The sequence below is a fragment of the Jaculus jaculus genome, chromosome 4 (assembly GCF_020740685.1).
Source record: "Jaculus jaculus isolate mJacJac1 chromosome 4, mJacJac1.mat.Y.cur, whole genome shotgun sequence".
Lineage (NCBI taxonomy): Eukaryota > Metazoa > Chordata > Mammalia > Rodentia > Dipodidae > Jaculus > Jaculus jaculus.
The window spans coordinates 155,849,345-155,861,663 of NC_059105.1; the positions used below are offsets into that span (position 1 = coordinate 155,849,345).

General features: G+C 39.4%; 1 protein-coding gene across 1 annotated transcript in view; it reads left to right on the forward strand.

The window, feature by feature from the left end:
• Positions 1 to 12,319, forward strand: part of Fyttd1 (forty-two-three domain containing 1) — a 59,415-nt gene that overhangs the window by 28,565 nt on the left and 18,531 nt on the right. The window contains exons 4-5 of the mRNA XM_004671715.2: positions 9,037 to 9,149; positions 12,122 to 12,218. Coding sequence (XP_004671772.1) covers positions 9,037 to 9,149; positions 12,122 to 12,218 — 210 coding nt within the window. The remainder of the gene's footprint in view (positions 1 to 9,036; positions 9,150 to 12,121; positions 12,219 to 12,319) is intronic.

The following is a 12,319-nucleotide window of genomic DNA, read 5'->3' on the forward strand; positions in this document are numbered from 1 at the left end:
TGATTTTAGAGGGGAAGCTTCCAGTTTTTCCCCATTTAGTAATATGTTGGCTGTAGGCTTGTCATAAATAGCCTTTATTATGTTGAGATATGTTCTTTCTATTCCCAGTCTCTGTAGGACTTTTATCATGAAGGGATGTTGGATTTTGTCAAATGCTTTCTCTGCATCTAATGAGATGATCATGTGAGTTTTGTCTTTCAGTCCATTTATATAATATATTTCATTTATCAGTTTGTGTATGTTGAACCATCCCTGCATCTCTGGGATAAAGCCTACTTGGTCAGGGTGAATGGTCTTTCTGATATATTCTTGTATTCTGTTTGCCAATATTTTGGTGAGAAATTTTGCATCTATTTTCATGAGAGAGAATGATCTGTAATTTTCTTTTTTTGTTCTATCTTTGCCTGGCTTTGGTGTCAGAGTGATGCTGGCTTTGTAGAAGGAGTTTGTTAGGATTCCTTCTTTTTCTATTTTATGGAAAAGCTTAAGAAGCAATGGTGTTAGTTCTTCTCTGCAGGTCTGGTAAAATTCACCAGTGAATCCATCTGGGCCTGGACTATTTTTAGTTGGGAGATTTTTGATAACTGCTTGGATCTCCATACTTGTATAGGTCTATTTTAAGTGATTAATCTCATCTTGATTTAATTTAGGTAGGTCATACAAATCAAGGAAATCACTCATTTCTTTCAGATTTTCATACCTAGTAAAATACATATTTTTACAGTATGTCCCTATGATTTTTTGAATTTCTCTTGGTATCTATTGTGATGTTGCCTTTTTCATCTATAATTTTATTAATTTGTATCTCTTCTCTCTTTCTTTTGGTTAGATTTGCTAAGGGTTTATCAATCTTCTTTATCCTTTCAAAGAACTAACTCACTTTGTTTCATTGATATTTTTGGATTTTTTTTGGGGGGGGGGTTCTATTCCATTAATTTCTGCTCTAATCTTTTTAATTTCTTCCTGTCTACTGACTTTTGGTTTGCCTTGTTTTTCCTAGGGTTTTAGGTGAAGCATTAGGTTGTTTACTTGAGACCTTTCTAATTTCTTAATATAGGTACTTAAAGCTATAAATTTCCCTCTTAGGACTGCCTTCATTGTGTCCCAAAGGTTTTGTTAACATAGTTTTCATCTGCATAACCCTGAACATGGGAATGTAGAACATTTTTTTAGATGTTTATATGCTATCTGTATTCCTTCCTCCCTCCCTCCCTCCCTCCCTCCCTCCCTCCCTCCCTCCTCTTTCCTCTTTCCTCTTTCCTCTTTCCTCTTTCCTGTGTTTCGAGGTAGGCTCTCACTTTAGCACAGACTGACCGGGAATTCACTATGGAGTCCCAGCGTGGCCTTGAACTCACAGCAATCCTCCTACCTCTGCCTCCCGAGTGCTGGGACTAAAGGCGTGCACCACCATGCCTGGCTTTTTGTATTTCTTCTTTTGAGAACTCTCTATTTAGTTCCATAGCCATTTTTTTAATTGGGTTGTTTGATTTCTTATTTAATTTTTTGTGTTCTTTGTATATCCTAGATATTAATTCTCTTTCTGATGAATAGCTGGCAAACATCTTCTCCTATTCTGTAGGTTGCCTCTCCTCTATTCATAGTGTACTTTGCCATACAAAAACTTTGTAGTTTCATGAGGTGCCAGCGGTTAATCTGTGGTTTTATTGTCTGAACAATTGGGAGTTATATTCAGAAAGTCTTTGCTAAGACCAATATGTTGAAAGGTTTCCCCTAGTTTTTTCTTTAGCAGTTTCAGAGTGTCAGGTCTGAAATTAAGGTCTTTGTTCCATTTGTACTTAATTCTTGTGCATGTAGAGAGAAGAATCTATTTTCATCCTTTTACAGATACATATCCAGTTTTCCCAGCACTATTTGCTGAAGAGGCTGTCTTTTCTCCAGTGAGTATTTTTGGCATTTTTGTTGAATATCAGGGGGCTGTATTTACCTGGACTTACATCTGGGTCCTCTATTTTGTTCCATTGATGTACATGTCTGTTTTTGTGCCAGTACCATGCAATTTTTGTTACCATGGCTCTGTAGTATAGGTTAAAGTCAGGTATGGTGATACCACCAGCCTTATTTTTGTTGCACAGTATTATTTTAGGTATTCTAGATTTTTTTGTGCTTCCAAATGAATTTTTGGGTTGTTTTTCCTATTTCCGTGAAGAATGCCAATGTTTATTTTTATTTTTTATTTGAAAGTGACAGACGTAGAGAGAAAGAGGCAGGGGGGGGGGAGGGAGGGAGGGAGGGAAGGAGGGAGGGAGGTAGGAAGAGAATGGGTGCGCCAGGGCCTCCAGCCACTGCAAATGAATTCCAGACACATGCGCCCCCTTGTGCATCTGGCTAGTGTGGGTCCTGGGGAATTGAGCCTCAAACCAGGGTCCTGTGACTTCAGTGGATAACGCTTAACCGCTAAGCAATCTCTCCATCCTGAAGAATGCCATTGGGTTTTTGATGGGGATTGCATTATATGTGTAGATTGCTTTTGGTAAGATTGCCATTTTCACAATATTAATTCTTCTGATCTAAGAACAAGGGATGTCTTTACATTTCCTAGTATCTTCTGCAATTTCTCACTAAGTGTTCTAAAGTTTCATTGTGGATATTCTTTACTCCTTGAGTAGTTTTATTCCAAGGTACTTTATTTATTTATTTACTTATTCATCTTATTTAAAAAAATTTTTTTTGTTTATTTGAGAGTGACACAGAGACAGAAAATGGGCAGATAGAGAGAATGAATGGGCGCGCCAGGGCCTCCAGCCACTGCAAACGAACTCCAGCATGTCCCCTCTTGTGCATCTGGCTAACATGGGTCCTGGGGAATCGAGCCTCGAACCAGGGTCCTTGGCTTCACAGGCAAGTGCTTAACTGCTGAGCCATCTCTCCAGCCTTATTTATTTATTTTTTGGTGCAGTTGTAAATGGGAATGATTCTTTGATTTCATCCTCTGTGTGTTTGGTGTTAGCATATAGGAAGGCTACTGATTTCTATGTGTTTATTTTGTATCCTGTTGTGTGGCTATATATAGGTGTTTATCAGCTCTAGCAGTTTGCTGGTAGAGTATTTAGGGTCCTTTCTGTATAGAATCACATCATCTTCAAATAATGATAACTTAATCTCTTCCTTTCCAATTTTTATCCCTTTTATGTGCATCTCTTGTCTTATTGTTATGGCAAAGACTTCCAGTGCTATATTAACTAAATGTGGGGACAGTTGATACCCTTGTCTTGCTGCTTATGTTAGTGGGAAAGCTTCAAGTTTTTCTCCATTTTGTAATATGTTGTCCTCTAGCTGAGGCTGACCTGTAATTCATTGTGTAGTCTTAGGTTGGCTTTGAACTCACGGCAGACTACCTACCTCTCCCTCCTGAGTGCTGGGATTAAAGGCATTTGCCACCCCGCCTGGCATAAATAGCCTTTTTTGTGTCACTGTATGTTTCTTCTGTTCCCAGTCTCTGTAGGTCTGTTATCATGAAGGAATGTTGGATTTTGTCAAATGCGTTCTCTGCCTCTAATGAGGTGATCATGTGATTTTTGTCCTTTAGTCCATTTATATAATACATTTATCCATTTGTGTATGTTGAACCATCCCTGCATTTCTGGGATAAAGCCTACTTGGTCGGGTGAATGATCTTTGATATATTCTTGTATTTGGTTTGCCAATGTTTTGTTGAGAATTTTTGCATCTATGTTCATGAGGGAGATTGGTGTATAATTTTCTTTTTTTGTTCTATCTTTGTTTGGTTTTGGTATTGTAGGAAAAAAACCCCGCAGGGGGCCCCCACGTTCTGCCCGGATAAGGCGACACCCCAAATCACTCACGAGAAGCGGTCTTGATGCAAACTGCAAGAGGATTTTATTCCAAGCGCGCTGGGGCCCACAGTCGTACACCTCACAGGGGTAGAGGACTGCAGAGCCCCGCATGCAGGAACGGGACAGTTTTTATAGGGTTTCTAACAAAGCCTGTGCCTTAGACCAATCATTTTCTAATATTAGGAGCCCCGCAGGGTGTTAGCCAGTCAGTTGGTGCCACCCCATAGTTTCTAAGCCAATTAGTTTATGACCTTGGTGGTCAGCATTTGCGCAGGTCCTTGGGTGGGAGTAGCAGAGTGTGGTTCCAGTCTTCTATGACCTTGGAGGTCAGCACTTGTGTAATTCCTTAGGTGGGGGTAGCAGAGTATGGTATCAGCCTCCTATGACCTTGGTGGTCTGAGGCAGGCTGCTACAGCTTATGGTGCGAGCTACTAAGGCTAACAGTGTGGGCTATTAAGGCTTATAGTGCAGGCTATTTACAGAAACCAAATAAGTGGTTCACTTCATTACTCATTTCCCATCCTTGAGGGCTATCTCATGCCCTTTTACCTAGTTTTATATTAGGAGTGGGCTCTGATATAATGAGAAGAGGGATTCTTTACTTGCTTCCAACAGAGAGTAAAGCCTGGAGTTTGAGGTATGCAGGGAGCCCGCTTAAGCTCCCCTTGGAGCGTGATAGTATTTCTGAGCTTCTGAATTCTTGGGCCTTTCAGTATCAGGGTGATGCTGGCTTCGTAGAAGGAATTTGGGATGATTCCTTCTTTTTCTATTTTATGAAAAAGTTTAGGGCCGGACATGGTGGCGCACGCCTTTAATCCCAGCACTAGGGAGGCAGAGGTAGGAGGATCACCATGAGTTCGAGGCCACCCTGAGACTACATAGTGAATTCCAGGTCAGTCTGGACTAGAGGAAGACCCTACCTTGAAAAACCAAAAAAAAAAAAAAAAAAAGTTTAGGAAGCATTGGTGTTAGTTCTTCCTTGAAGGCCTGGTAAAATTCACCAGTAAATTCATCTGGGCCTGGACTTTTTTTTAATTGCAGATTTCTTATTTTTATTTTTATGTTTTTGAGGTGGGGTTTCACTCTAGCTCATGCTGAACTGGAATGCACTATGTAGTCTTAGGGTAGCCTCCAACTTATGGTGATCCTCCTACCTCTGCTTCCTGAGTGCTGGGATTAAAGGTGTACGCCTCCATGCCTGGCAAATTGGGGATTTTTGATAACTGCTTGGATCTCTATACTTGTTATAGGTCTATTTAAGTTCTTAATCTCATCTTGATTTAATTTAGGTAGGCCATAGAAATCAAGGAAATCATCTATTTATCCTTTCAAGGCACCAACTACTTGTTTCATTGATTCTTTGAGTGGTTTTTTTGGTTTCTAGTTCATTAATTTCTTCCCCAATCTTTATAATTTCTTTCTGTCTTCTGATACTCAATTTGCTTTGTTCTTCTTTTTCCAAGGCTTGAAGGTGAAGTACTAGGTTGTTTACTTGTGACTCTTCTAATTTCTTTTTTTTTTTTTTTTTTTTTTTTTTTGGTTTTTGAGGTATGGTCTCACTCTGGCTCATGCTGACCTAGAATTCACTATGTAGTCTCAGGGTGGCCTAGAACTCATGGTGATCCTCCTACCTCTGCCTCCTGAGTGTTGGGATTAATGACGTGTGCCACCATACCCAGTCCTTCTCATTTCTTAAGATAGGCCCTTTAAGCTAGAAATATCCGTCCTAGTACTGCCTTCATTGTGTCCCAAAGGTTTTGTTATGTTGTGTTCTCATTATCATTTGACTCTGTGAATTTTTTTGATTTCCTTCCTGATTTATTCATTGATACAGTCATCATTTAGTAGTGCATTGTTTAATTTCCATGATTTTGTATATGCTCTCTTCCTGTTTATTTGTAGTTCAATCCCATTGTGATCAAATAGAGTGCAAGGAATTATTTCAGTTTTTGTTAAGATTTGTATTTGTTAAGATTTGCTTTGAATCCTAATATATGGTCTGGTTTAGAGAATGTTCCATGTGCTTCTGAAAGGAATGTATATTCTGCAGCATTTGGAATAAATGTCTTGTAGGTATTGGTTAGGTCCATTTGTTCTATGATCTCATTTATTCCAGAAGCCTCTCTGTTTATTTTTTTGCCACGATGACCTGTCAATTGATGAGAATATCTTGAAATTCCTACTTATACTTTTCTATTAATTTTTCTTTCTCTTTGTTGGACTGTATTAGATCTTGTACCTGTCCTTTTCATTTAGATATTTTGTCCTCTCCTTCATCCATTCTACTGGTGAGATTTTCTATAGAGTTTTTTATTTGACTTAATGTGTTTTTTATTGCTAGTAATTCTGACTTATTTTTCTTTATTTCTATTTCCTTATTTATGTCTTGTATCGACCTCTTTATTTCATTAAATTGGTTTCCTGTGTTGTCTTTGATTTCCTCTTTGACTTCTTTGGACATATTTATAATCATTCCTTTAAATCCTTCTCAGGCTTTTCCTCTCAATCAGTCTCACTGGATGTCATTTCTGATGCATTAATACTTTTTGTTGGATTTATATTGTCTTGACTTTTTTGTGTTTCTTGTATTATAATTACATTTTTTGCTTCTTGAGTTAATTTAATTCTTAGATTTTCTAATTATCTGCAGTATTACTAGATGTTTCAATGAATCTCATGATATACATCTTCAGGGTAGGAGCTTAAGGTGCTAGGTACGGCTCTTAAGAATCTCAGGGAAACTACAAAAGTGATCCTAGGTGTTTGGCCTGTCTGCTACGAGAGTATTCTCAAGTAGGCTGCGTGGGACAAAATGCAGGTAGATTTTAAAATTTAACTAAACAATATACATATTCAATGAAAAACAGCACACGGTATTTATGCATGAATAGGTATTATGACAACCAGATCCTCTAACAAGTCACAATCCCTTAAGATGTGTGTTGCCGCATGTTGCCGTCCGGTTCACTTTGCTGGTAGAAATCACCCAACCAAGAGTAGCTTCTGGGAAAAAGAGGTTTATTTTGGCTTACAGGCTCGAGGGGAAGCTCCACGATGGCAGGGAAAACGATGGCATGAGCAGAAGGTGGACATCACCCCTTGGCCAACATAAGGCGGACCACAGCCACAGGAGGGTGTGCCAAACTCTGGCATGGGGAAACTGGCTATAAAGCCCATAAGCCCGCCCCCAACAATACACTCCCTCCAGGAGGCGTTAATTTCCAAATATCCATCAGTTGGGAATCTAGCATTCACAACACCTAAGTTTATGGGGGACACCTGAATCAAACCACCACACCGCACAACCTTAGTCCTGTCAAAGGTATGTGCCACCATGCCAAGCCTGGATTTTTTTCTTGTTCTTTTTTGTTTCTGGAGGAAGGGTCTCACTTTAGCTCAGGCTGACCTGAAATTCACTAAGCAGCCTCAGGTTGACTTAAAACTCACATTAATCCTGATACCTCTGCCTCCCAAGTGCTGGGATTAAAGGCCTGTGCAACCATTTTCATCTGGACCCATTTCTCTCTCTCTCTCTCTCTCTTTTAAGGTAATGACAACAGCCTGGCCTTTTTCAATTTTATTCTTTTTTTTTTTTTTTTTTTAAGTGGAAGGAGAGAATGAGAATTGGTGTGCCCGGGCCTCTAGCAGTGTAATCAAACTCGACGCTTGTGCCACCTTGTGCACATGTGCGTTTTGCACACTTGTGTCACGTTGTTCATCTGACTTAGGGGATATGAAAAGTTGAACATTGGTCCTTAGGCTTTGCAGGCAAGCATCTTAACTGCTAAGCCATCTTTCCAGCCCTAATTCTGTTTTTTCTTTTCTTTTTTTAATTTGTTTGCTTGAGAGAGAGAGAGAAAGACACACACAAAGTGAGAGATTGGGCATGCCAGGGCTTTTAAGCCACTGCAAATACAAAGTCTAGATGCATGTGTCACCTTGTGTATCTGGCTTATATGGGTCCTGGGGAATTGAAGCTGGGTCCTTTGGCTTTTTATTTGGGCTGGAGTGGTGGCATCGTGGTTAAGACACTTGCCTGGGAAGCCTAAGGACCTAGGTTCAGGGTTTTGAAGGTGCTAGTGCAAGATTTGGAGTAGAGGATTAGCAAGTCCCAATGCTTTGGACCTATAGTGAGATAGCACATCATGGCAAAAGAAGGTAGTATAGCAAAGTGTTTTCCTCAAGACTAGAAAACAGAAAGCTTAAGGGATAGATTCGCCACATGCATATCCTCGGCCATCTGAGAATATCTGGACCCCTTGATTCTTAGATTCCAGAGTCATATTTCCCCATTACCTGTGCCCCTCTCAGCGATACCTTAGGTATTTTAAGAATAATGTGGAGGGCTGGAGAGATGGCTTAGCGGTTAAGCGCTTGCCTGTGAAGCCTAAGGACCCCGGTTCGAGGCTCGGTTCCCCAGGTCCCACGTTAGCCAGATGCACAAGGGGGCGCACACGTCTGGAGTTTGTTTGCAGAGGCTGGAAGCCCTGGCGCGCCCATTCTCTCTCCCTCTATCTGTCTTTCTCTCTGTGTCTGTCAATCTCAAATAAACAAATAAATAATTTAAAATAAAAAAAAAAAAAAAAAAAAAGAATAATGTGGAGTGCCAGGCCTAATGGCACACGCCTTTAATCCCAGCTCTTGGTGAGGTAGAGGTAGGAGTATCACTGTGAATTTGAGGCCACCCTGAGACTACATAGTGAATTCCAGGTCAGCCTGGGCTAGAGGGAGACCCTACCTTGAAAAAAGCAAAATTAAAAAAATTAACATGTGGTGCTGGAGAAATGGCTTAGGGTTTGAGACGCTTGCCTACAAAGCCTAACGACCTGAGTTCAGTTCCCCAGTGCCCATGTAAAGCCAGGTACACAAGGTGGCATATGCATCTGGAGTTTGTTTGCAGTGGCTTGAGGCCCTGGTATGCCCATTCTGTCTTTCTGCCTCTGTTTCACACTCTAATCAAACAAACAAATAAATAAAATGCTTTTTAAAAGAAGAATAATATAGCATGAGCTAGAGTGACACCCTACCTCAAAAAACCAAAAATAAAATAAAATAAAAATAAAAAGAATACTGTAGTTGTCATCTTTTCAGGTCTTTTTATCCATCTCCCTTTTACGCATATCCAGACAATTGTTGTTCTTTCTCATTTTACACTAAAAATGATTTTTTATAGTAATGAAAATAAATAATCTGATTAACATTTTTTCTTACCTTTTGAAAGAATATAGAACGATATTTTCCTGCATTAAAAAGGAAGGCAAATCTTCTGAAACAAAGTGAAGTACCAAGGAAACCAGTTGCAGTTCTTAAGAGACCTAACCAGTTAAATAGAAAGTAAGTACTCAAATCATTCAAAATTGGGAATTCTGAAAGGTGAATTGGTCATCTAGGCTTGATGGCTGTTAGTTAAATACTGAATTGTTGCTGGCTGGTGGCTTATATCATTAATCTCAGCACTGGGGAGGCCTAGGTAGGAGGATCTCCATGAGTTTTCTAGTCAGTCTGGGCTAGAGTAAGACCCTGCCTAAGAAACGAAACAAGCTTTAATCCCAGCACTCAGGAGGCAGAGGTAGGAGGATCACTGTGAGTTAGAGGCCAACCTTAGAGTACACAGTTAAATCTAGGTCAGCCTGGGCCAGAGTGATAGCCTACCTCGAACCCCTCCCTCACCTCCCCCAAAAAAACCAAACACCAACTCACTGAATCACAATTTAGGCTATACGTGGGAAAAGCAAGTTACAAAGAATTTTACATTAAAATTTGTGGCTTTTTATTTCCTTGTATATTTTGAAATTTGCTACATAGTCTTAGGCTGACTTCGATGTCAGCTATCCTCCTACCTCTGCCTTCTAAGCGCTGTAATTTAAGGCATGCAGCTCTGTTTCTGGCTCTTTTCTTTTCCTTTCCTTTCTTTTTTTTTTTTTTTTTTATTGAAGCACTCTTGCCTGTGTAGTTCTAGCTGATCTGGAATTAATCATGTAGACCAGGCTGGACTCAAATTTGTAGCAATTTTCCTGTCTTGCTTTCCAAATGCTGGGATTTTAGGCACCTGACAGCAATACTTTGTGCATGAATTTTTTCTTCCTTCCTTTCTTTTTTTTTTTTTTCAAGGTAGGGTCTTACTGTAGCCAGGATGACCTGGAATTCACTATGTAGTCTCAGGGTGGCCTTGAACTTACAGCAGTCCTCCTACCTCGGGTTCCCTAGTGCTGGGATTAAAGGCGTGTGTCATCATGCCCCTCTTGCATGAATATTTCTTAAATTAAAACTAATTATACAAAATTGAAAGACATACAAAACCTAAATTTGTGAACTGTTGTGGCAGTGCTCCTGATAAGAAATAAGGGTTACACCCAGGCCCAGAAAGCCAAGCGCCACATGTTCTCACTCATACGTGGATCCTAGCTACAGATGATTGGGCTTCTGCATGAGAAGGAAAAAGCTCAGTAGCAGAGGCCAGTAAGTTAAAAAGGACATATAAAGGGAAGAGAAAGGAAGGGAGGAGGGTACTTAATAGGTTGGTATTGTATATATGTAAGAAGAATGATTGAGATGGAGAAGGGATATAATAGAGAATGGACTTTAAAAGGTGAAAGGGAGGGTATTACCATGGGATATTTTTTATAATCATGGAAAATGTTAATAAAAATGGAGAAAAAAAAGAAATAAGGGTTACATTATTTCAATTTAATATGCCATCATTTATCTTAAAAAACAATTCATGGGCTGGAGGAATGGCTTATCAGTTAGGCGTTTGCCTGCAAAGCCAAAGGACCCAGGTTTGATTCTCCAGGACCCACGTTAGCCAGATGCACAAGGGGGCATATGCGTCTGGAGTTCATGTGCAGTGGCTGGAGTCCCTGTTGCACCCATTCATTCATTCTCTCTCCCTCACTGCTTATCTCCCTCCCTCCCTCCTTCTCCCTCTCTTTTTCTCTCTCCCTCAAGTAAATAATTTAAAATATAACACATAGTAAATAAAACCTATAATGAGGTCTATATCAATGGTATGGCTATAATTGCAATTTTACTTTAGATATCATTTGGTAGTATGTTTTCTGAAAGAGGGACCTTTACAAATTAGAACTTGTCATTTACATGACACTTCCATGTCAACATTGTGCTACCTAGGGAAATTCAAGCCTGTATACAAAGGGAAGCAAGATTAAGTAATCTGCTAAACTCTTGTTACAGATAAGTTTGTTTTTTCATATTAAGTGGTAAAAAGTAAGTTAAATATAATACATTTTAGTGTACATTGTTTTGTCCATGAAAATTAAAAATTAAAAAGTAGAATGTAGTTTTTATATGTACATATAGATGGTTTTTATATATTTGTACCTTTTTTTGTATTTTTCAAGGTTAGGTTTCAATGCAGTCCAGGCTGGCCTTAAACTCACAGTAGTACTCCTACCTCTGGAGGTAAAGTACTGAGAATACAGGTGTATGCTACCACACCTTGCTCATACCTATATATTTTTAAAATTTTGATTAGCAAGGGGGGAGGGGAAGAATGAGAATGGCCACACCTGGGCTTCCTGCCACTGCAGACAAACTCCACACACATGTGCCACTTTGTGCATCTGGCTTTATGTGGGTACTGAGAAACAGAACCCAGGTTGTCAGGTTTGGCAAGCAAGTGCATTTAACTACTGAGCCAGCCCATCATAGCTATTTTTTCCCCTTGCCTTACTGAAAATTGAACCCAGGGTCTAGGCATGCTGGGCAAACACAGTGAAGTACATCCCCAATCATGTTATTTATGTTACCATATAAGGATTTCTAAATCAAATGGGAAAAAAAAGTAAAGGATAGGTTGTTTATTTCAAGTGTATATTTTTTTGACTATGAATGTGTCTAGGTTTGATTTTCTTTGTTAATCATGTACACAATCTAAATTTTTGTTTTTATTACATTTTTGATAAGTAATAGGATTTTATTTATTTTGTGGTAGGGTCTCACTCTAGCCCAGGCTGACCTGGAATTCACTGGTTTTTCAAGGTGAGCTCGAACTCATGGTGATCCTCCTACCTCCGCCTCCCAGGTGCTAGGATTAAAGTCATGTGCCACCATGCCTTGAGCATTACTATTTTGAAGATAAATTAGTTCAAATCAAGTGGTTGTGCTGCAAAGGGAGATAATTTATAAATCAAAATTAGTAGCTTCACATAAATAAGGTAAATTAGGAGTCTTTATGTTACACATCAGGTTTTCAGCTTATAAATTTAACTACTTTTGCTTATTTTCTCAAGATCCTTGAAAGCAAAGTGGGTGAGATTACTCATGATATGTGGTTTTTGTTGCAGAAATAACATCCCAGCTAATTTTGCCAGGAGTGGAAATAAATTAAGTCATCAGAAAGATACTCGTCAGGCAACTTTTCTTTTCAGAAGAGGCCTGAAGGTATTAAACGAGCTTGATTGTGTTTCAATTTACTCACAGTAGATCCTGATCAGCACCCTTAATAATAATTAATAGGCTTGGCTCATGGTTGAGGAAGAGAT